Raw genomic sequence first — 25,983 nt, 5'->3', positions numbered from 1 at the left:
GCAGCCAGGCAACTTTTGAATATCTCCAGGGAAGGAGACTCCACAACCTCTCTGGGCAACCTGTGCCACTGCTCCGTCACCCTCATAGCCAAGAAGTTTTTCCTCACATTCAGATGGAACTGCCTGTGTTTCAGTTTATGCCCATCGCCTCTTGTCTTGCCGCTGGGCACCATGGAGAAGAGTCTGATCACAACCTCTTGACACCCTCCCTTCAGATACTTGTACGCATTCACGAGATCGCCTCTCAGTCTTCTCTTCTCCAGGCTGAACAGGCCCAGCTCCCTCAGCCTTTCTTTGTAGGAGACATGCTCCAGTCCCCTCATCATCTTCGTAGCCCTCCGCTGGACTCTCTCCAGGAGCTCCATGTCTCTCTTGTACTGGGGAGCCCAGAACTGGACACAGTACTCCAGGTGAGGCCTCACCAGGGCTGAGCAGAGGGGGAGGATCACCTCCCTCCACCTGCTGGCAACACTCGGCCTCATGCACCCCAGGATCCCATGGGCCATCTTGCTTGTTCATCGTCAACCTGTTGTCCAGCAGGACACCCAGGTCCTTCTCCGCAGAGCTGCTCTCCAGCAGATCAGCCCCCAGCCTGTACTAGTGCCTGGGGTTATTCCTCCCCAGGTGCAGCACCCTGCACTTGCCTTTGCTGAACTCCAGGAGGTTCCTCTCCACCCAGCTCTCCAGCCTCTCCAGGTCCCTCGGAATGGCACCACAGTCTTCTGGTGTGTCAGCCACTCCCCCCAGTTTTGTATCATCAGCAAACCTGCTGTGGGTGCACTCTGTGCCTTCGCCCAGGTCATTGATGAATACATTGAACAAGACTGGAGCCAGCACTGACCCCTGGGGGACACCGCTAGCTACAGGCCTCCAACTTGACGCTGCACCACTGACCACAACCCTCTGAGCTCTGCCATCCAGCAAGTTCTCAATCCACCTCACTGTCCACTCATCTAACCCACACTTCCTGAGCTTACCTAGGAGGATGTGATGGGAGACAGCGTCAAAAGCCTTGCTGAAGTCCAGGTAGACAACATCCACTGCTCTCCCCTCATCTACCCAGCCAGTCATTCCATCTTTCCTTTTCTTTTGCTCATTGTCAAGTAGCTCTGTTTCCAAAAATTCACCTAAAATTGACATACTTAATGCTATTGTCGTACTGTTCAGTGCTTTTAGAATTCAAAGGATAGCAAACTGAAGGTAGTAGACTTTTAATGCAAGAACAATAAACACAGTTTCATTGTGTATCAGCATTAAATATGTTAAAAGTATCTTGCAGATGGAAAAAGGGATTTACTATCTTTCCTAACAGCTGCAGTAATTTAGCTTCAAAATCAAAGAATGACAGAAATGTTGATTGGAAGGAACCTCCAGAGGTCCAACATCCCACTCAGAGCAGGACTCCTGCCATCATAAGGCCGAGTCAGCTGTGGCTTTCTCTGGCTGAGTCCTGAAAACCCCCAAAGAAGGAGATTCTACAAATTCTCTAGTTGTTCCAGTGCTCCACTACCCTCCTCACACAGCAGTTTTTCCAAGTGTCCCTCTTGAACTTCAGTGTTATGCATCAGCAGTGGATAGTGAACATCTTCCCAAGCATCATTTATATCTCACTCCCATATACCTGAGAAATATCATTTGAAAACACATAATTTTTTCCGTAAAGGTCTCTCTCTCCAAACTATTCCTGGGAGCTGTCTCTGGCCCATTCTAACTCTCTAGTGTCACCTGAGTGTAATTCAGGCAAGTACCAAATCAATACCATACCATGGACCATTCTTACAATTTAATAATTAATACAAGAGAGTTACAGTGCCTGGAAACATTTCCCAGAACTGTTGCCGTGTTCATCAGCACAGCAAAGACTGATACTCAGTTCTTTGCCACCTCCCTCAAAAGGCAGTCATTTGAATTATCCTGCATGGATTTGCTGCAGGAAATAATGCAGCTTTTATGGTGGCTCTGATTCTCCCTCACCTCAGAGTCAAAATTTGCAACTGTTACTTGTTCCTAAAAAGTCTCTTTTACTATAACATACATGTCCCTGTAAGAATCTGCTCTCCTCCCCTTTTGAATCCTTGCATGAGATTATGTGGTAATGTTTCAAATAACCTCCTGCCAAAAACGTACTGATGACATCTCTCCAAGAGATCTTTTTGCCTGGTGCAACCAAAAACTACCTCAAACATTGCCGCAGTGCCTGTGTATGATAGGTGTTAGGTTAAAGAAGACTCTTGTCTTTAGCATAAATTCAGGTGAGGCAAGAATAACTGACGGGGATTTAAGAGGAGGCTAAACAAGGATTCTGTACTTTACTCTTACTTTGGTCCTGTTCAATGTCACATCAATAATGATACAAATATTCTGCTACTTGCAGCTTCCAAGTTTATTCCTTCCTCTTTGATGATCACTTATTGGAGTCATCCATGCCTCCACACATCTGGGCAGGAATAACTTATTTCTTGACATCCAATGATGTTGATGCTCCAATCTGTGGTGCTATGTCAGCCTCATACCCGCACAGTGAGATAAGATTGCCTCCATGTGAGAATCTTATCATTCCCTTCCTGTAGCTGCTACAAATCTTCAGTCCTGATCTTCAGAGCCCAGGGGTATTTGAAAGTGACTCTTACGGCAACTTCTTTTAATTTAGACTGCTGTAATTTGCGACAAGGTAGCTCAAAAATCCTTCAGTATAAGAAGTGATCTCAGATGTGTAACAAAAGCTCCCAGCTGAGGTCACAGACCACCTTTAGAACAAGAAATAAAGCTTCCCTCTTACATTAACAGGAGTGGTTTGAACATATATGCACACAAAACCTCTTCTGACTATATAGTATACACCATAGGTGTGCTTATTTAGTTTCTTATATTACGCTGGAGGTGAGCATGATGCTCATGCTTCACTATTAAACTATCAAACTGAGGAATGGATTCAGGCGGGCAACATATTTCCAGGAACTTCTCTTCTGGATAGACGTGTTCTTGAAGGAGACAGGGATAGAAAAGCCAAAAAGTAAAATCAACCAGTTAAGAAAGAGGATTTCAAGAACTGTTCTCACTTTATGTCTCGTCTTTACCCTTTCATCTTAACTTCAGCAGCAGCCAGCCTGTCCTCTGCTAGGGGAGAGAACAGATGAAGGGGTCAAGGGTTTTTTTATCTGACAACCCTTTGCACGTGTATCACTGATTTAGTCATAGTGCTACCTGCTAAAGTACCTGTGTGTTCTACATTGTAGGTAATATCACTATATTTCCCTGCCTCTGAATTTCTGCCATTTACAGAGATCGCCACCTTCTCTGTCACAGTAGAAAGACTAGGCCTGGCTGACTTCAGGGATGCTGCTCTGTGATCTTACATAGTCACCCTGACTAGACACGTACAAGCAGACAGACCCTGAACCGTATGTGAGATAGCTAATACATGAGGGAGCAATGGACCTGTCCCTCTTACCGACTCCAAAGCAAGCTGCTTTCCTTGAGCAGCAAGCGCCTCCCTCCTGTCTTGACCTTTCCAGGCTCACTTCCCACAGCTGTCACAGTGGATCTTAAAAGGCATTTACTTGCAGATGCCTGGGAAGAGAGGCTCTTAGGCTGGTATTACGCAGTGTAAGTGCCATTCCTCTCCAGTGTTGTGGGTTGGGGTTGCTATCATTCTTCTTTACTCTGTGGAAGACACTGCTGCTGTTGTCTAAGGTGATCCTGCTGCCCTGGCATTCAACTCCCCGCATCCACTGCACCAGCCTGAGAATAAATGCTTTCTCTAAGCATTGAATAATCATCAGAAAATGATGGGACTGCTGGGAATAGGGCACTACCTGTGGGCAAGAGCCCAAAGAAACACCTTCCCTGCCACTTTGCACTAAAAGCTTTTACTGTGCCTCTTCTGGTGCCACCGCTGCTCACTAAGCTGCCTGTTTCGAGCATAACAGTCGGTATCAGACAGCTGGCGGTGCCTACCATATGTCTCAGGTATACCTTAAGGTAACATAACAAAAAACAGCCTGTGATCCCACTTCCAGCACAGAGCGGACAGCCTGAGCTAGACCATGCCTCCACGGCTGCCTGGGCACAGGCCCTGGCCAATACAAAAGCAATAGCGACTTAGTAGAACTCACTGCAGCTCCCCATGACCATGGATTGGTGTTTGCCCCCAGCAGCGCCTCCTGTCCTGCCTCCAGTCTCCACTCAGTTCTTCCTCCTCTTTTCTTCTTCTCTTCGGCCAATCTCTCCTACTCTACATTCACTACTTTCTCTGGCCTAGTTTACATCCAGTTGAATGAAAAAAACAAGCCTGCAAAGCAGGATCAGCCATTGTCATATATTCTACCCCTTCCTTACCATTCAGTATGAGCTCCTTTAGGTGAGCAACTTCAGAAAATGGGTTGTCTTTTCAGAGGAGTGTTTACCACAGCAGTTAACACAGAAAGGGCCTCACCTTGAAAGAAGCCTTCCGGTTGCTACCATGGTACAAAGATGAACCACTGATTTACTTCGGTGGGTTTGATTCGAGGTGTCTCAACTTGTATGAGCTGACTCCACAGCAAACAATAATTCTCTGAATTAAATTCTGCAGCCTTTTCTTACACAGTACATCCTATCATCTGAAAATTAATCTTAATGCCATTTCAATCAGTACATGGCATTTTTCTGATGTATATATTCATTTAGTTTAATTTGTTTTCTCTTGATGACTGTTCTTTCCTTTACCATTACTTCATGCAACAAGAAAGTAAAAAATACCTTATAATACTAACCAAAGCACACAGATTGAACATTCCCTGCTAAAGATACCAATGTAAAATTACTTTAAACCCAGTGCTTGATGTGCTGTATTTTCCTACAAAACAGGGAAGAGCAGAGATCAAATAGGAAAGAGATAAATGTGAAATATAATAAAAAACATTTCAAATAACCGATGCAATATGCATCAATGGATGAGGACTTCAGAACATAAACAGCCTATTTTGAGCTCAGCCATCATTTCAATAGGGAAACTCTAGAAATATACCCTTTTTCTGAGCTCTTCTAAAATCAAAACTATAGAAAGAAAATTCTATTTATCCGCTTAGTTCAATCAATTTTATATTAAGAGTCATTTTATTTTCCCATCACAAAATGGGACCTCCGCTATCTTCCATTTCCACAACCAGTTCAACAGAAAGAACCTTTTCAGGATTCTTAACACCAAAAAGTCTTCCTCCAATAAACAAAGACAAGGATTTTTTAACAGTTAATTTGACTAGTATTAGGGAAATAGCTGATGAGCTAGAGTATTTTCTATTATTTATCTCATCCACCATTAAGCAGTGAATGTAAAAGTACATATAGTACATCCCGTCAATAAAACTGTCAGTGAGGCTGTCCTTGAGCAGGAAGCGGTCTCTATTTAATGGACAATCTGCAAACAGAATATTTTCAGAATTGCATAGACTAGATTAAGCTTTTGCTCTTCTGAAAACAGGTAAAAATATCTTTAACAATCAAAGTACACAAAACCAAGATTTATCTCATATACATACACACACATATATAAGTCATCGAATTATAACATTGTAGGAACAAGTGAGAAATGGTGAGATAGCTTGCATGGCTGAAGTGCTGCAATGGATGGATATGAGGAAAGATGAGGCAGGGAAGATGAGGAGGGGAAGATCCCTCTATGTGAAGGAGTAGCTCAGATGTAGGGAGCTCTTGTAGGGGTTAGACAACAGGCTGGGTGAGAATTCATGGGTCAGGGTCAGAGGACAGGCCAGTGATGATGGTATCGCGGTGGGAGGTGCAAACTACTTGGGTAAGGAAGTTGATGAAACCTTTAAACCCTCAAAGTTTCTGGATCACAGACCTGGTTCTTACAAGGGACTTTAACCTTCCTGACATCTACTGGAAGGGCAACAGAGCAGGCGGGAAGCAGTTCAGATTTCTGGAGGGGGTCAGGGACAGCTTTTTGAAACAGGTGCAACCAGGGATGATGCACACCTGGATCCATCGTTCACAAACAAGGAAGAAGTGGTTGGGGGCGCGACAGTGAGTGGCAGCCTTGACTGTACCAGCCACGAAACAGTGGAAATTAAAATCCTGTGAGGCATGAGGAAGGCAAGTACTGGAGTACAGATCCTGGAATTTAGGAGAGCAGACTTTGGCTTATCCAGGAACCGGTAGGTGGGATCCCATGGGAGGCAGCTCCCTTGGGAAGCGCAAGGAGCTCAGGAAAGCTGGCATATCTGTAGGTACAACCTCCTCCAAGCGCAAGGACGGCCCATCCTGATATTCAGGAAGACAAGCAAACTTATCAGGAGGCCATCTTGAATAAACAGGGAGTTCATGACTGAGCTCCAGTGTAAAAAGGCAGTACAGGATGTAGAAGCAGGGACAGGCAAAAGAAGGAGGAATTTAGATGCATTCTTCTGGTGTACAGGGATGGCGTTCAGAAAGTCAAAGCTCAGCCAGAGTTGATGTTTTCAAGGGACATCAAGGGCAACAAGAGATTTTTCTGTAACTTTGGTAGTAAAAAGCTGAACAAGGAAAAATTGGGCCCTTTGCCAAATGGCAATGATTTAGTGACAGCAGGCACAGATAAGGCTGAGTTACTCAATGCCATCCTTGCCTCAGCTTTCACCAACAAGGTCTTCCAGGTCTCTATGTTTAATGTCAGCATTAAGCAGGAGGAGAATGACCAGCAGTGGGTAAAGGTCAAGGCACAAATGACTTGAGAGAACATGAACCATACACATCCACGGGACCAGATGGGCTGCATCTGAGGGTGCTGAGAGAGCTAGCTCATGTCTACACGACAGAATGCATTTCTGGCACATGAAGGAAAAGGGTAAATCATGCCTGACCAGCCTGATTGCCTTCTGTGATAAAATGACTGGATTTGTGAACGAAGGGAGAGCAGTGGATGTCATTTACCTTGATTTACCTTTGAAACTGTCTTCCACAATATTCTTGTATCCATCTTAGGACTTTACAGCCTGGGCAAGTGGACAAGTAGATTGTTAAAAAGCTGGTTGGACTCAGAAGGCCACGGTTAAGGGATTGCACTCTACTTGGAGGACTGTAACAAATGGTGTACTGCAGAGGTCTGTCCTGGGACCAGTCCTGTTTGACATCTTCATCAATGACTGGAGGAGGTAAGGGAGGGCACTCTCCTCAGGTTTTCAGATGACACCAAACTAGAAGGAACAATTCATATGCTTGATGGCAGGGCTGCCATTCAGGGGGACCCGGACAGGCTGGAGGAATAGGCCTACAGAAATGGAAAGGAAAAGTACGAAGTCCTGCATGTGGGAAGCAAAAGCCCCTTGCAGCGATACAGGCTGGGGACTTACTGTCTGGGAAGCAGCTCTGTAGAAAAGGATCGGAGGTCCTGGGTGGTCAGCAAGCTGACAGCAGCGTGCCCTGACAACACAGATGGCCAACAGCACCCTGGTTTTATTAACAGGAGCACGGCCAGTAGATTGAGGGAAAGGATTAGCCTCCCTTACTCAGCACTCACTACAATGCATCTAGAGCACGGCACCCACTTTTGGGTCCCCCAGTAGAAGAAAGATTTCACCAAACTGGAGCAAGTTCAGTGAAGACCATCAAGATGGTTGGGGGCTGGAGCACTTGCCCTATGAGGAGAGGTGAGGGAGCTGTGATTGTGCAGCCTGGAGATGGGATGGCTTCTGGGGAGACTTAACAGCAGCCCCCCAGTGCCTATGGAGAGGTTATCAAGGAGATGGAATCTGGGTTCTTTACAGTAATGCATGGTGGGAAGAAAGACACAGTCAACATAAATGAAAACAAGAAGACTTTGACTTGATATGAGATAAAACTTTTTTGCCATGAGGACAGCCAAGCAGTGGAGCAGATTGCCCAGAGGCTGGGCAGAATTCATTCTTGGAGCTTTTCAAAGTCAAACTGGACAAAGCCCTGAGCAGCCTGGTTTGAGCCCATAGCTGACCTCGCTTTGAGCAGGAGGTTGGACTATCCCCTCACACTTGAGTTATCCCATGAGTCTACGCAATATATGTAGATAGTTAAAGTTTTATCTAGTTGATAGGATGTAATACTGAGAATGAACACCTCATGGAGCTTATAATATGAAATAGCACATGTATTTGCTATACTGAAGATAAATATGTGGACATATATCAACAATAAAATGTACAAGTAATACCTGTACTAAAAATCAACCCTGCTCCCATACAACACTTAAATATTGAACTGACCTGCATGTAGCAAAGAGAAAAGGTCATGATCAATAAGAGTCTTGAAGGGACAGAACTGGGAAAAAGGCAGGGGAAAAGTGTAATTCATCTAGCAACCTGAAAGAAAAGCATTTAGAGAGGCAGAGGCACTAGCAGTGTAAAAGAGAGAGGGAATGGAGACCAGGATAGAGTTAGGTTGAAAGGGGACAAAGAGAAAGGCGCGCTATGGCACAAGTGTGGCCGCTGAAACGAGTGCGGGGCCCAAGTTGCCAGAACTGCAGTGTTTGCTCACTGTCAACAGAGGACTGAGCACGCCTCCTCCGCACGAGTCCACACGTGGAGGTGGCCTACTACTGCTGCTGTCAGTGGTCTCCCAGCAAAATCAGTTATGAGGATTCAGTTTTGAAACAACCAACCAGCTCCACAGATGATCTGGCACAGGTGCCAGATATGGCTCCCGTCAGTGGAGTTCCTATTTTCTCCAGTTTGCTATTCTTAAAATTAGAAAATTATGCACACAGAAAAGACTCAGTAGAAGATCATTACAGTACCCAATTAAGTGCTCAGCTTTTAGGTAAAACCTCAATTAACATTGTCTGCTCAATTCTTCGTGCAGTCTCCAATTACATAATCAGACTATTTAACTACATTGTTATACATTTTCCACACACATGAGCTAGAACAAAATTTCAAAGGTTCTCTTTGAAACTCTTCCTGAAGCCTTAGTGAATGTTATAATTGCTTTTACTTTTGATGAGTTTTCCTAATATTTTACATATCAGCCACAATGAGATCCTTTTCATTGTCTGAACTATTAATTTATTAATGAGAATATGAATACACAAAACGTTAGATAACACTCATATTATGACTTCATGCTGAAGCTTAAGCAATACTTTTTCAGATTACTCTTTAAATAAATACATCCTTTCTTTAAAAAGTATTTTAAGGTCAAGTCTTTATTTTGTTCCAGAACTTCCCGGATTTCCTACCCAATGTACGTTGCCTTAGTGAGATTGTATTTAAAACTATTAACTAACACACAAGCTTGCAAAAAGTCTCACTTAAATGAGGCTGCTAGAGGAATACGTCACAATTCGGCAAAAGTAAATGCTGGCCTGCCATGAAACTAAACCAATGCAGCTCCACCATTGCTTAAGATAAGTACTAAAAATTTCAGTGCTAACTTCCTTCTTAATAAAAAGGATGGCCACCTTTCCTCACAGCTTCGCAAAGTCAAGAATAAACTGCCCTTTGCACAATGTAAGTAAAATAACATTGTTAATGCAAGGTCCATTAGAAATTCTGCTTCAAGCCCACATTAATTACTAATTTTGTGTTTTGACTGCTTCCACTTTTTGTTAATAATTTGTTTTAGTCATATCTATTTTCAGTGAGTTCCAGACACTGTGAAAAACATTTCCGAGAGTAAGCTGCCATTTACTGATTTCAGATTATGGAAAATAAGGTGCAAGGACTCGAAACATTCTCTCAAAATAATCCAAGGAAAATACAGACTATTAGCTATAGATGAGGGTTATGATTAAAAAAAATGCAGTTGAACTGGATCTTAGTTTTGCATTTCATGTGTATGCAAAATTCATTAACAAAATTCCACAATTTCCACTAAAAGATGTCATCATAATTAATTTAACACATACGAATGAAGTGTTAATCTTCAAGGTCACTGGTAAAAGGAAGCATGGAAATATTCCTATAAGGTGCAACAGCTGATTTGCTCTTGCTTCTTATCATAAAATTAAAAATAGAAGTCCAGCATTTCCCAGCATATCTTACCGTTTGCTTTTCTTCTAGGCCTTCTTTTCCTGAGACTTTTCTTTCATGTTTTCCCAACTCCATCTCCCAGGGGAAAAAAAAATCCCTCAAGTCCTGCGCAGAAGTGATTTAATCTGACTACATGTTAGATATCACTGTACTTTTCAAGTCGTGAGACAGAACTATCAGGCAGCGCCGGTGACAATTTCTGGTTAGCTAGTGTTGCCATTTATAGACCTCGCAAATTCACAAATAGAACCCTGGAAAGAAGGCAGGCAGCTGGCCTCAGATAACAATAAATGTTGTTTGGCATCAAAGCAATTTGTTTAACGGGGATTTTGGTTACCGACCTCATTCACTCTCCCCTCTCCTGTTCCCCCTCCCCCCAAAAGTTTGTATTTAAGCACTCCATGAAAAGTAATGGCAAAAGAATGCCTGTGGCTATGTCTCCAAAGCACTAACTCATGTTCACAGAGATTATTAAGCAAGTAAAGTGACAAATATGCTTAGCTGGTACCACTTGACATTACACAGAAAGAAATTATACAGAACAACATTTTAAAATAGATATTTTAGTCTGGCTATTGATCTTTCCCTGCTGAGTGTTTGGAATTGAGCTATCCTAATTTATTTTCATGCAGAGTATATTCACCTTTTCTAATACAGGACATGATATTTCACTATGTTTTGTTTTTTTGAAGTGTTGAAAGGATTACAAAGCTTTCAGTCAGCGCTATGAGCACCCATTAATACAAGAAGAGATCACTGACCATCTAAAATACAACTATTAGCCATAAAGACGACGCTTGTGGCATTTGACTGTTAGTTAACTGTGGAAGAATAACCTGGCTCCGGTTCCTGATGATAAAGTCAGGAGTCCAATATTAGAAACCGTAGTGGGAGGGGATTCGCTCCTCGGCCGGGCTGCAAATTCCAGGGTTTTTGGCACGCCCATTGGTTGCCACATCAGCTGGGCTAATGTTGTCCTAGGAGTGATTCACTCGCGCACGCACAGCTTGTTCTGCATACGCCAGCAAGGGATAGGGAAAAGCCCAACGACAAACAGAGTTACACAGAAAATACGTGCCTATTAAATGAGAATTGCTCTTTTCTCAGTCTATGGTTTATTAGGAAACGCATAGCCCTTTATAAAGCTGGCAGTTCAAGCATCTTCTTAGATCCCAGAAAATTTCCTCTGCTCGTAAAGACACTTCCTTTCCCCTCTCTTCCCCCCAGCACATTGGTTAAAAGATGTTTCTTCTAATAAAAAACCCTCTTTCATTTATCATTTTTCAACTGTCTTGTAGAAAATGATAGCCAAAACGAGGCACACTTCTTTCTGCTCTGCTTGGTGTTTGATAGCTGCTATACTCATGTGATCTTTGGCGCCTCGGATAGGAAGAAAATGCAACTGAAGAAGTCAACAGACAACAGTCAATACAATTTACATATGAAAAGCTCGCAAAAAACAACTTGCATTGCTCCTACTCTGAGCCTTTGTTCAGAACAAAGAAAAAGTTACCCCAGTGACATTTTTTTTCATTAGCCTCTCTTCTGCCTTTGTTTGTAGAAGTGTAAACCAGCCAGCAGGAGAGTGAGAGAAGGCAAATATAAAGAAGCAGTCAAATCTACAAGAGTTGCAATAGCAGAGGGAATAAAAATGTGCTTAATGTCACAAGATTAAAAATGCACCCCATCGAGTCTCCTGGAAACGCTGAGAAAAAAGGAACAGAGTAAGTGACATAATACCCAGAGGAAAGTTATAGTATTTCTCTGCTCTTCACCAGAAACACAAACAGTAGTAAGAAGTAACACAAACAGTAGTAAGAAGTTCGTATCTCCAAAATCTTTTCTGAGAGGCTGAAGTATATCCCCACGGTGAGGGACTTGCATAATGCCTTTGTACCACTTATGCCCTCAAAATAGGTCTTAAGTGGGATTCAAAGAGCAGCTTACATTACACCGCTGCAGAGGGGTGAATTTCATCCTAAGTCATTAATCCTGCCATAAAGCAAGCTTCCACAAGCAAGCACGAGAACAAAAATGTTCCCTGTTCTCCTCCAGGCCTTTCCCCAACCTAAGCAGTCACAAATGAAGAGGATCAGAAAACTGTACCGCCTCCTTACTGACAATTCATATAGCACACACAAAAAACAGAAGCACCCTAACTACTGAAAATCTGCTACTTTGCAGCGGTTTTAAATCACTGGAAAGGACCAAAGCATCTCAAATAGAAACATTCAGCTATGCACAGCTATTGCACAGAAAATAAATGTGTAGCAATTTAATATTAGGACTAGAATTTATAATACCGCAGCATTCTCAGTATCACGGTGGAAGCCAATTAGTTGTTCAAAACTAAATGCACCAGCACATGGACAAGCTGCAACGCTGCTCAAGGAGAGGGAGCAGTCGCTGCAGGACAGGGAGCAGTCACTGTAGGTCGTGGTTATAGTGAGCACCGAGAAGGAGCATCTGGCAGAGCACAGTACGAGTAGGGGTGGGTTCAGCTGGGTTCAGCTCAGGATCTAGCTACTCTTTGAAGCGTGTTCTCCAGCATTATACTATAGGTGACCTAAATATCTTTGGATTTTCAGTAAGCTTTAAAGCAGTAGCTTTTGGGGGAGTCACTCCTTATTTGTGTTGGGAAATAAGTACCTAGCTGATGAAAGAGGAACCTGTCAGTGGCACAAGAAGTTAATAATTTAGGATTAAAACATATACAAATCTGTAAAGACTTACACTAGCATTGGTGGGTTTTATCTGGAGTTTATGCTACTTAGCAGTCATACTAACTCCCGTGAAACTCAAACCACTTTTCTACTCTCTGCTTTCATTGCCTTATGTTGCTTTCATGCATCAGCTCACCCACGTGGACATCAAAGGAGATCCACATACAACGACTCAAGGACGTTCTTATGAAGCAGCCTTACTCATAATAATACCAACATAGGATCCCTATGAGAGTATTCAGTTTTACAACAAATGTTTTCATCACCATTCTTGTAATGGTGTCTAATAGCGCTCACAACAAAAAAAACCCCACCTTTCTCTTTCACTGTGTGTCTACTGCAGCCTGAAAAGGAGAATGTAAGATAGCATAAAGATAAAGGTTAAAAAGAAAAAAAGAAGTGAAAATTAAAATACTAGGCTAGGGAAAGACCTAATTGCTCCATTTCTTGTGGCTGAAAAATCATATTCTAGATACATCATGCTGCTGACTGTCCAAGTACTAGGGAGTTGGAACAGATCGTACTGGTGATGAAAAGGGGGGCAAAAAGCTCTGAACGCAATAGACTATGACACTATGCCATCATACTGAAAATGGGAAGCACAAGAAACGCTGTAAGCAGGGCTCCTCCATATCCAGGATACTCCTAAATAAGGACCTTGGAGATAGCAAGAGATAGTGGAGACAGAAAGTCTAACACCCTTCTGCTACCCCCCACACCTTACATAGTACGATATTTGAACACGAAACCCGAAGGAAGACACACAGTACTAACCATATGAGAATATGGGTTTAAATCATTATGGGCGTACACTTCTTATTTCCACACTGAAATAATGAAGGTTATTCTATTCTGAGAACCTTCTAACACATTGTTAGTAACTTTGTATTTCCTATTTTACTTTGCAAGGGAAAAACGCAGTAAATGGGTGCTAAGTAAAATACATGCTATAAACAGTTCATTGCCTAAATTACTATGCTATTTTCAATGATTTCCTCGTATTACAAACATTGGTCTCTTCATATCTGTTTTTCTTTTCAGACCAGGCGCTAACAAGAGGCCAAGAGATGAAGTTGATAGGGGTGTTGTTTTGCAATTTTTTTGATAAAGTGCTGAAAATCCAAAATAGTAGCAACGTGTAAATAAACCGTTTAACAATTTTACAGATGTATTTTCCATGCTCATTTAATCTCTGTTCTTGAGAAAAGAAACAAGCGACATCATAAAGTTTGTGGGTCCCTCTAAGCTCTGTTTTCATTCACATAGCTACTGCAATTCTTTTACTTCATAAATTTTCATTCTCAAAATGACATCACTGTAACCCTAGATTGCCAGCTGATATATCACGTGACAGATCTGCCCTGCTTTTCTCTTAAGTCAGTATCTTTCATTTGCTCAGTATCAAACACTCCATTAGTATTAGTCGAACATACTAATTCTGAACCTGATGTCTTCAATCTTATTTTACTCAGTTGAAAGCCACCTAGTTACATCACAGGTTACCAGTTAAAAGGACTAAGACCACTACAGAAATTACATCTGCAGTGATTTTTAGAGGTCTGATCTGGAGAGAGAGCTTCTGTCACATGGTTAAAACAACAAATCAAAAAGCTAAAGAAAAAAATAAGTCCACAAGCTTCAGGCTCTCTTACTACTTTGTAACTGCCAGTCATGAAGAAATTACAAGTTAAGCTCTCCAGCTTCTTTCTGATGCCCACCCTTATCTAAGCCCCAGCACGACAAATCAGCCAGGGTCCGAACATTACTCCGGCACATCCCTCCAAGGTCACATGCACATGTCTGGAAACGTCAGGGCTTCAGCAGCTTTTCTAGTTGATATTTCATAGTACGTTCACAGCAGAAATGAAAAGCATGCTGGAATTGCTGCCGTTATGTACTAAGATCGCTTACCTTTCGAGCAACAGAGCTGAGGGTGGGAAGCTGATCCCTTCGGGAGGTCAGTCCACGTTCCTGTTGCAGCACCCAGCAGCTGCTGCCGTCGCTTCTCGGTCCACCCTGCTTACTCGGTAAATACTTGAAGAGCAGGAGATAACAGGCGTGGAAAAAGAGGGAAACACTACGTGCAGGGCAAGTCTCTGCTTTGTGTAAGGGGAAGCAATTCTCAAAAGCCTATATCTGTTGTGTGCAGGGCACAGGAGTTTCCTTCACAAATTTTTTCCAAAGGGGCAACTTTGAATGCATTTATATCAGGACAAAACCAAGAAAAGTTATATTTAGCATTATGCTGTGATACTGAGAAATCTGGAACCCTCTCTGACATTGAGTTTCACGGAAGTTGTAGGCACTGTCTTCTGTTTAAGGGTCTTTTCAGTCAACTGCTTTAAAGCAGACTAGCCATAACAGCATTGCACTGGCAAGGTGGCAGATCTGCTACCCTCCACCAGTAAAAACAGCTCTGGTACAACTGAGAGGGGTTTTTTGTTGTTTTTGGATAGCTATTCCTTCAACTATATACATACATTATCTCCCTAAAATAATACTGCTATATCCTAGCAATCCAGATTGTTCTGTACTGTAAGGTGTATTTCAATAGTGCGTCACAAAACAATCTGCCCTCCCATCTTCAGTGGCACTGTTCACTTCGCCTCCCTCCATGGTTATGAATTCATGGCAATGACTCATGACTAAGGACATACATCAGGAAAGCATTAAATACCTTTTGAACCATCTTTTAACAAACGTGGCAGCTGTAAACAGGGAGAAGGCAGTTCCTCACAGAAAACAGGCAATTGCTCCACAGTCACACAGTGGGCCATTTCTAGGTACCTTTATGCCAGGCACTCGGGAAATGAGAGAACAGGATACGAGTTATCATGAATAGACCAACTCCCACAGTACCTTTTTTCAAATTCTGTCTCTGCCCACTGTTATCTAATATAAAAAAATCAGAAGAGACATTACTCAGCGCAGATAAGGGCATCAGAATCTGACCTCCACCTATGTCACCCTTGCAATGAACAAAGGTGAAACGCCATCACGGACGCCAGGAACTTGCATTGATGGGGCAGAATTAGTTGTTTAAGTGAAGCCAGAACACATGTTTAGCAGAGGCTTCAGGATTCAGTTGGCGTATTTTATAGAATGGCATGTTCATTTATAAAACTACCTAATAAATCACTGGTTTGTTTGTCCGGGTACTTCTTTCACTGTCCAGGGTTCATTTGTCAACTTACGCTCAGTTTTTTCACACTGTCGGTTTACATCAAAATCCTCTATGTTGCAATATGGAATTTGTTTTAAAAAAATCAGTTGAAAAGAACAGATGCGGATCTAAATGTTTAAAAGTTTTCTAAATACTGACAGCATTTAGTTAAGAGCACACAATTGTGATAGCAAAGTTCTGATTTCCAAGATCTACAACTAAAGCCCCAAATCCATGCATATAGGCTTGCCATACTGCCAAACAATCACGAAAAGCACAACAATTAAACTCAAAAGCCTTATTAAAACATGACCTGACACATGCAAGGTACACTAACACAGCTCCTGTGTTCCTCTCAAGCATTTTGGAAAGCAATATATTACCTAAAGAAGAACCTAAAACTCGCTAAATATACATGGAATGGAAAAAGAATTAAAATCTGAAGTTCTCAATAGTATTTTTATTTTATTTCACTTCAGGTCTCAACTACCACTTATTTTGCAACCAGTGACTGGTTTATAACAGTATAATGAATATATGACTTTTCTGCACTCGAGTAAAACATAATTTAATTATTAATAAACTGTATGCATTACTAGCTGGATTGCCATACCATTTAGGGGTTAAGCTTGATGATATTTTTGCAATATGCACTGATCAAACATTATGTCATGATGGAGAAACACTGTTTATTTTAGAGGAGGAGAAGGGACGGGAACTATATTTTTTTTAACATAAGTTCTTTTACTGATGTCATCTAAGATAATTCAAACTGGAAGGTTTACGCATATAATATAGCATTATTACAGCAATAGAAGATTCTAAAATAATGTTAATTTTGCAAAATAAATGAAAATTAGTTTAATACTCCTATTGCTGATAAATTACGTTCTATTAAGCAAATTAAAAAGCTGTGGTGGACACGGTTGGAAAGTTAAGAAAAATCTTGGTATCATAAAGTGTTATTGAAAACCTTTTTTTTTCTCTCCTCCAAAACAAAATCTCCCTTTTATCTGTAAGAGATACTGTTCTAACTGTGTGACAGCTATACTCTCCCATGAACTCCCGAATTCCTGACAAGCCGCTACCATCATTCATTCAAGTCATACACGAATGATCATCTGAGAAATCATTCAGAATCTGAATAAAAGATGAGGATCTACCAGGTCATTAAGTTATATTATATTTACAGGGAAAGATATACACGAAAGAAAGAAAATCAAAACACTTAATGCACATGAAAAAAAAGTCATTATCTCCCAGCCTAGCAGGACAAGACTCTATCTCTGAATCAAGGCAGCACTGTAGAACCCCAAATAAAAATACATTCCAAAAGGTTATTCTTATGTACCTTAAAATATGTTAGAAACCAGAACAGCAGGGAAAAGAACTAACAGCTTGAACAGACGTGGAAGAGCATTTGCTCTTAAAGTGATTAGCTACTATATATATTTATATATGAAATATTGACATATCCCACTAAGGCAAAGTTAAGGTGTTCTGTTCTGTTTCATGTAAGTCAGGAGGAGAAGTAAAAAGAGCCTCAGACAATAACTAAAGTGCAAGAAGTTGCTTCTGAGTTCATTCTCAGGTGCACAGCTACATAAGATGCCTTCTGCATTTGGATCTAATAAAATGCAACTCACAGGTCCTATTCAAAATTGATCTATGCTTGCAAAACTTGTCCTTTATTACATTAGAATGAGATACACAATTCCTATGTAAATAACATTTATCTGTGAAAAAAATACCAGTACGATTTAAAAGACAGAAAAGGGATTTTTATTCTGATAGAAAACAACACCAAAGGGAACAATTCAAAGGAACCCACAGGTAGAACAAAGGGTAAGCTGTATTGACAAAACATGGACACAAGATTTAAAAAACAAACAAACAAAAACTTATACAACCGCTTTCATTGTGTTTCCAAATGGGTAGAGTACTCTCTGAAAAAAACCCATCTGTTCCCTTCATCGCTGCATTTAGCTGCAGCAAAATGCACTTAAGAGTGGATACAGAAACACGTGGTGACATTCACATAACCTCGCTCAGAACATTCTGTTTCGAGTGCACAAGCTCCGGCCGAAGGAAAGTTCAAGGCAAATAAATATGAACACGGGTTCTGTTTCCCCCACCAACCCCCCCTTCAAATTGCATCCTCTGTGTAATGGTTTGTACCTACAAATAAGGCATAGTGGTTCAAGTACTACATTAAATGTAATCGAACAGCAGAGAAAAAAAAACACACTCTTTCCAAAAATGTACTTTATTAGGGAGGGTAAAAAGCGTTGTTCAGACAGTCCGAATAGGCATGGCCTTCTGTGCTGTCGGCTTCCTCAGGCTCAGAGTCCTCTGGATCTGGTGGCAACTGGTCGGTATCTTCATCAGACGTTGACGGACGCGTGAGGATTATTCGAGGTATCTTCAGGGAGATGTGGAAGATTGCAGAGAAGAGAGTGAGGTCAAGTGTATGAAAGAAATATTTTAAAGGTACAGAGAAAGGAGGTTATGAGCAAAAACACGCAATGCATGTAACACAGAAGAGCCTTCTGACAGGTGAACTGTTCTATCACAGAAATTGTACTGCTAATTAAAGCAAAATTGAGACAAACTGCATTCTCTCTCATTAGCTATTTTCTTTAAAACTTACTTAGGAAAAGAATATAAAGAAGATGCTTAGAAAAATAAAGACAAGTAAATATGAAAACTACACCAGTGCTTTTATTTAACTTCATTATTTACAAAAATCCGTGCACTTTAAAGCAACAAAAATTAATTAAGGACCATGAAATTTCATCACATAACAAAGAAAGTACAAATGGCATTCAGGATAGCATATTAATTATTTGGTTTTGAAAGTGATATATGTTAGCCTTGTTATTGACTAACTATTTTTAAAGGAAACATTAAGAAAAAAGATCAATGTGTCAATTCATTAGTTTAATAAATATTCCTGCATGGAGTTGATTAATGCTATCAATTTATTGGTCAAGAATTTTGTGTTCTTCGACAATTATGTTGTAGTGTTTTTAAATTAATACCAAGCTGCAAATGATAAAAGAACAGAATGTCAGATTCTTGACATATAGTAAAATAATGCATGGGTAAGGGTTTGCATTAATCAATGGTATATTACAAATTTAACTCTGATGCATAAGTCCTACCTTTTACCAATATTCTCAAAGCTTACGACATAACAATAACAGATAAAATAGTAAGTTGATACATTTAACAGGCATATAATAATGTGTAACCAAATAATCCATTTTCCTAGCAGTCTGAAAATTTTAAGTAGAATTTCTTACGTATCAGAGTTAATGTTATTCTGTTGTACTTCTTCAACTTTATATTATTTATATTTTAAATTAATTGTTTATATTATTATTTCCTTGCTGTAAGTTATTTGATTTTGGAAGTGACCCAAGCGCAGTGATGTTTCATGGCTGTTCCGCTAGCCAGCCACCAGGCTTCTACATTGAAGTATTCGCCAGGCTGCCCACACAAAATTAGCTAAAACTGCACAGACTGTAATGGGAGCCTAAACCCTAGTTCTCAGGTGGGCACGCTCCACTCAGACACCGGCATGTCAGTCTGGAGCTGAATCTCACCCACAATAACTGTAAACTGTTTTAAAACTAGGAATGTTTTTTTTTTTAAGTTATGTCCCCAGGAGTAGCAAACTCCCAATTATATCTTTTTTTTTCTTTATTTTTTTCTTTTCTTTAGACTAATAAGGATACATTACTGGAAGCTTTAAATAAGCTACACTGGTTGCAAGTACTAGCCAAGCTAATAACTCCTGGGAAGATGTGCTTCTGCCATGCACGCCTGACAACATTTATATGCTCTTCACACGTCAGATCTTCTTCTTAACTCCGTTTATTGCTAAAAGAAGCCCCTTTCTTAAACTGTAGCCAGCAGATGGATGCTTCGTAATGCAGCAAATGCACACCCAGTAGGTAGCGCTGGTTGTAATGGGCCACATTTTGAAATTCTACCACCTGAAAAGCTAGACCTAAGGTCTCTGCCCTACCAGAAGTTACTTGCAAAAATAACCAGACCAAGTTCCGCATTTCATTGAGCTCTCTGCAAAGCTCAAGGAAGATCTTTCGTTGTGTACTGCTCCACTTGAGATCAGATATGCCCACATTTCCCCAAGACCAGAAGTGCATTTCATTAGAAATTCTGAAGGAAGACTCACTGGTGCTGCTTCTTCTTTTTGAAGAGTGGCCTTTAGCCACTTTGATTGTCAGTTATTGAAATACTCTCTACCAGCATGGTTTCTACTCCCCAGCAATCCCACTTGCAAGGAATCAAATCTAATTTTCTAATAGAGCTTTTATTTAAACATTTCATTACTTCTGAAACCAGCTTCTCACATATTACCTTTCAAATATTACGATGGGACAAGATCTCGCAATCACAAAGTGAATTCAATCTACTTAAATTAATAAAGAAACCTAAAGAAAAAAAATCTGGCTGTCAGTAAGGGATAACCGTAAAAATTCAAATTAACAACATGAAGTTCTTGTGGGTTACTCCACACAGATGCATGGGCACACACTATGCTGATGCACAAAGGTCCTTTAGAAACTTTTAAAATCTTTTTAGGTACTCTAAAATATTCCTCGTTTCAGGGATCACCATTCATTTCAGGTATCACACAAAATGAGTCTTTTCTTTTTTTTAATTATCTACATCTCAAAGAAACATAAATCTGAGACTGTACAAATACTGACGCTAGAGGAATGAACCCCACAACCTGTTCAGTTCGGACAGGAGCAGCCTTTTGCATCTCTCCCTATGTTTGTTCAGCACGCTGCAAGCTGCACTTAAGCTTTCACAACTTCCCTGAAAACGTACCTCATTTCCCTGCAGACACTCGCTGTCTGCAACGCCCCGGGTGGGAAGGAGCAGCTCAGGTCTCACGGCCCTGCCGCGTGAGCCGCTGCTGAACCTCCCGCAGAGGCTGCCGCCCTGCTCGCCCCCGCGGGGGCCGTCCCGCCACCACCGCCCGCTTTAGTCTCCGCTCGCAGAGCGCCTGCCCTCCTGCTCGCCCTTGCACAACATTTCTATGGTAACTGCATCAACTGCTTTTATGAAATAAGCAGCACTGGCGAAGTCTTTCATTCGCATTATCTGATCTTTCATGCTGCTGCAGATGAAGAGGGACCAGCACCATATGAACAATCTACCTTCTGTAACCCAGAATGAATAGCTTCCCAGCCCAAAAGTGCTCCAAAAACTGAAAATCTACACTCCCAAGAGGAGACAATGCTCTCGGCTCTAACCTGCTGTAACTCCTCCATACTGTTCCCAGCAGACGAAGCTCTCCCACTCACGCTGTGTGGAGGCACGCTGCTGAGTTTCTGTAACAAGCCAGATTTTTCTAGTCCAAGTGCGGCCCTCTCCTCCCACCCCTCTGCTCTCTGCACATCTCCTTGACATCTCCCTGCCTAAAGCCCCAGGCTAACCCACACCGTCGCTGTCCCGAACCCTTTTTCCTCTTCCCACAGAGAGCAGTTCTGTCAACTGCTGCACGCTGTGCCGGGCTCCTCGGCGGGATTTGGAGGAGCACGCTCTCCTTGAGCCCTGGCTGCCTCACGGCTGAGTCATAGGTGCTATCGACGTGACAGCTCTTGGTTTTGGATTGGGCTACCTATGCAATTGCAAGTTGAGAGCAAACCCAGTTAAGAAACAGTCTGCATTTGTCCAAGATCTATTACAGGGAAAGGAGACTCAGGCCTCTACTTCTCTACTCTAGCGTAGAAAGTTATAGATTATCTTGTTAAAAAAAAAAAAAGAGGCGGGGGGGGGGATGTAAGAAACGCACACATCCTAGTTCTAACCACAGCAGCCTTTCCGTATTCACCAAACTGTCCATAAGCGATCCAGCACTCTCCGTCACTGGCTTCAAATCGGCCTTCGTTACAAGTAAATCAGTATCTAGGTTTTGCCAACTTTCTTTCATGTTCCTTTTTTTTTTTTTCTTCTAAACAAGAAACCTTAACAACTCGGAATTTGCACTGTATTCTTCTGCCTGTTTTTCAAACCTTTTCTCATACCTACCACTTCTTTACCCAGAATCCCAGTAGGACTCTCTTTTATCCTTGCTTTCTGATTTTTATGTTTATCTTTATTGACAACAGCTTTTTAATAGGTAAGTATTGCTTTTGGAGCTTTTTTCAGTATGCATATTTGAATATACACAGCTCACATAACAAAAGGTCACAGCAAAGAGGAAGCAAACTATTCTCACTGCCCATTATGGGCAGGGCAAGAAAGAGACACTTAGGATGGAAATAAGGAAAATCTTTCCAACACATTAGTTGAGCTTTAGAATAGTGCCCCTAAGAAAGGTCCTGGATATCTTCTACCAATAACTTTTTAGAAAAGTTGACCTTAGTGTAGGAGGACAGATTATCTAGGACTCTGTGTTGCTTCATGCCATTGCTTTACTCCACTAGTTTTACTGAACAGTGTCTAAACTTGTTTAAAATACTCTGTTGAAATTCCGAAGTCCTCCTACTCACTCCATCATCACGAACTCTTTACTAAAGTAACACCTGAAGCCCCAGTCAATACAAAGCCACCAAAATTTGCAAAATATTTTTTTCAAAATATATTTTCAATGCCTAAAAAGTAAACTTTACAAAGGACATGTCCTGCACCAAAACCCAGTGTATTTAGTACCAGAATTTATTTTATTACCCTGTTTGCTTATTTCTTATGTTTTATCAACATAAACACTAAGACTTCAAACAGTAAAGAGAAATCAATTTCATTTCTCTTTATAACTGGGCGTAGCTATAAATCAGATGATTTTAGACCATCTCATTTTATGGAGTTATCACTCTCCATTGAAAGCTGGAGTCCTTCAACTGAAACACAGCCAAGGGCTGTGTGTGCGCTCCTAGCCCGCTGCAATAGGAAGCAAAACAAACCAGGCTAAATAATCTGAGGCACAGATTGAAATGGGATGGGAACAAACACATAACCAGATATGATGCTTCAAATGAAAAGGAATATCTTGTTAAAACATGGTAATTGAAATGACCTGCAAACATGTTAGCATCTGCTTAATTTTTAACTTCCAACTGTACACGTACGTTTTCCTTTTCCATTTCTAATTAAATGTTTGTCCAAAATGTTGCAGAACAGTCCATAAATCAGAGTTCATTGTCATTTTATAATCTTTAACAAACAAAAGAGAATAAAGCCCCTCATCTTCGCTCTCTTTTATCAGCTTGCTTTCCCTGACCTCCCCCTTCAGATTTCCATACTCCAGTCCTAGCAGAACCAGAAAGCTATAAAAACAAGGGTCACGGCCAAAACACAAGCCTCACATAAAAGACTTAATCAGCAGTGATATGTCAAAGGAAAGCAGAGGGCCCAGCCAGCCTTCGGGGAGACGGACTACAAATTGCAAAGTGATAGGTCACACGAAGGGCCTACATTTGAAAGAACAAGGGCAGGCAAAAGGGATTTGGAAGAAAAACAGACATACGTTTAACCCTCGTTCAAAGAGATCACTTTTTAAAGAAAATATCTCCCAGCTAGGAAACAGCTCTAGTAAGGAAATGTGCCTAGTTTGACTCCAGGTATCTAAATAGTAACTGATCTGCACTGACACCAATGCACAGTCAGGCTATTATTTGTATACTTTAGGTAGTGAAAACAGGAAAAAAAATCTACCTAGTTGAGAGCATTTGTAGAGGTTTGCATAAATCTCATGAATTACTTCACCATTTCACACCTAAATTTTTCTTTTAAGCACCATCAGAGATGGCAATGATGTTTTAGACTTTAAGAGAAGGAAATTCAGACTTCTCGCTAAACAATAAGAACATGTCTTTGCTGGATGCAAAAGGTTGCATCTGATAGACTATATTTATAAGAGGAACTGTCTAAATCAAATTTCTTTCCTTGGCCTGAGTGAAAGAGGGCATTTGGTCATTCCTAAGAAACGTTACACATAGCTGCATTTTTAAAAAACAGTTTTAAAAGATGCTAAAATACATCCAATAAGAACAGCAGAAAAGAGGCTAATCACTACACTTTTGCTCTGTTTAGACAAAATTGGCATCTGCTACCTCTGTCCCCTGCAGCAGGGAGTCACCCACAACAATCACTTGCCGCTTCTTCCGGGTGTTCCTGCACGGCACAGGGTCTGCCAGGCCAGTTGCCTCCCTTGGAGCCATGCCCAGCTCCTCCTCAGCTTGGAGGGCGCTAAACTTGTTCTTCAAGGGTAAGTCTTGAGGAGGAGCAAGAGCCTTTCTCCCTTCGAGAAGTGACGAGTTTCCAGCCTTCTTCAACAGTGTTAGGATGTACCATTTCACATGACACAGAGCCCTCCGGCAGCTCCGCTGCAGTGAGCGGTGGGGACTCCTGGAGCTGCACGGTCTCCGAGAATACCCTGTCAACCTCCTGCTCATCTTCTCGGATGCTACGCAGCCTCCTGACTTCCTCCTGTAACTCTTTTATCTGGCTGATCAACCACAGCACACCTCGCGCAGGGGCGCTGACTGCCAGCCCAGGCCTCGGGGAGAGGCCCCAGGCACTCCCTGCAGCCTGACACCTGCATCTGCTGTCAAGAGGGTCTGTCTGGGTTGAAGCTTCAGACATAGCTAATGCAGCAACTCCAACAGCCACTGGGGAACGTGCTCTGCGGCGTGTCATGACCATACCTGCGGAAGCACACTACTACAAGAAATGAAGATGCCTTCTTGCCTTCTGGGGCCCTTCTGCGCGAACTGCTGTGCAAAACATGGCCTCTGTTTGCTGCCTCCGTTAGCTGCACTATCTAGTCCTACCACATGACTCTTGGTGCCCTGCTTGAGTCTGCTTATCTCTTATCTGTATTTTTGCTTATGTTGTCCACTATACTTACTTTGTAGATTTTTTTCTCTGATATTGAGATACGTAAATATGGCATCTTGAAAAGATCAATTAATGATTAAAAAAAACGATACTGCTTATGCTATTTAGCATATTCAATTACTTATATAAAAGTGGAATCTCAACGGCAGAAGAAATTGAGAGGGAGATCACGTGGCAAGTAGAGGGAGGCTCATTCCTCCTACCAAAAGCTTATTCGCTTAGACAGCAGATAATTAGAGTTTTACTCTAATTACATATCTCAGGATTATTTTGGCACCATACGTAACATCTCCTAAAGTTTACACTACCAGTACAGGTTTACCTAAGCCAACAAGGCTCCACCTGGACTACTTTGCAGGAATGTAAAAGCCTGCACCACAAGATGCAAGGCAATGAACAATCAGACCCTGACTTCTAAAATCGCCTTACTAAAATAAGATTAAAAAAAAATTTTTATCTGACAAAATTAGGAGTTATGAAAATATTTTGAGGAAGAGCTAACGCAATTTTCCATACAAAACCTGAAGACTGTGAAAATATTACATCCTATTACATCTGACTTATTCAACATTAGGTGAATAAGTCAGAGTACTGCCTGTAAGCAACATTTTTATTGTTTGAAACAAGTTTAGGAAGAAATCTGTCTCTGAAGATGACACAGACACTCTGTATCCCACTTCAATTGTCTTCTCTTATGATGCTTCTCTGAGCTGAGTATTCTGTTACTCTTGCTTTCATAATTGAAAGGGATAAGACAATGACCAAAGAAAGAAGACAAGAAGATTGATCGTGCTTAAACTGTATGATTAAAGTTTTCTGATATGGCTAGAACAAAACTCCTCAGATTAAGAGAGAAAGGTTTTGAAACTTACATTGCAGAAGATTCTTAACTTGTATAAGTGCATCAGGACTATTTCCTGAAAAGCCTATATCAATTAGAAACGAAAATGATTGATAGATCTGCTTTGATTCTCATCTATGTAAGGCTTCTTATGACTTGCATCTAAACCATGTGGGCAGAAAGGTGGCTGCCATTTATTCTGGGAGCACAGTATATGCTTATTAATATTCTGCAGACACTGAAACATTTCACTGCATTAACTCTGACTTGCATTATAGGTCCTATTATGCTGAAGTATTTCTGTTTTTTCACCATATTCAGGAACATTTGATAGGTCTGTATTTTTAACACGACAACCAAAGCATTTGCTTTGCAGCTTGAAGAAATTCTTCAGATTTG

At 41.3% G+C, this 25,983-nt stretch overlaps 2 protein-coding genes across 10 annotated transcripts in view; both read right to left on the bottom strand.

Annotated features, from left to right (window-relative positions):
- Positions 1 to 15,389, bottom strand: part of MLIP (muscular LMNA interacting protein) — a 121,557-nt gene extending 106,168 nt beyond the window's left edge. The window contains exons 1-2 of the mRNA XM_068936417.1: positions 15,378 to 15,389; positions 14,612 to 14,734 (exon numbers count right to left, since the gene is read on the bottom strand). Of these exons, the coding sequence (XP_068792518.1) occupies positions 14,612 to 14,734; positions 15,378 to 15,389 (135 nt within the window). The remainder of the gene's footprint in view (positions 1 to 14,611; positions 14,735 to 15,377) is intronic.
- Positions 15,390 to 17,655: 2,266 nt separating this feature from the next.
- Positions 17,656 to 25,983, bottom strand: part of LRRC1 (leucine rich repeat containing 1) — a 102,980-nt gene continuing 94,652 nt past the window's right edge. For 2 of the 9 annotated variants that reach the window (XM_068937384.1, XM_068937382.1), the window contains exon 18: positions 17,665 to 18,285. In XM_068937384.1, coding sequence (XP_068793485.1) covers positions 18,133 to 18,285 — 153 coding nt within the window. In that variant the 3' untranslated portion in view covers positions 17,665 to 18,132. Of the gene's footprint in view, positions 18,909 to 25,983 lie in introns of all 9 variants that reach the window. The other 7 variants (XM_068937387.1, XM_068937389.1, XM_068937390.1 and 4 more) reach the window with 6 other exon arrangements.

Source organism: Struthio camelus, chromosome 3, assembly GCF_040807025.1.
Source record: "Struthio camelus isolate bStrCam1 chromosome 3, bStrCam1.hap1, whole genome shotgun sequence".
Taxonomy (NCBI): domain Eukaryota; kingdom Metazoa; phylum Chordata; class Aves; order Struthioniformes; family Struthionidae; genus Struthio; species Struthio camelus.
The sequence above is the reverse complement of the archived record's forward strand: the minus strand, read 5'-3'. Positions and strand labels throughout refer to the sequence as shown.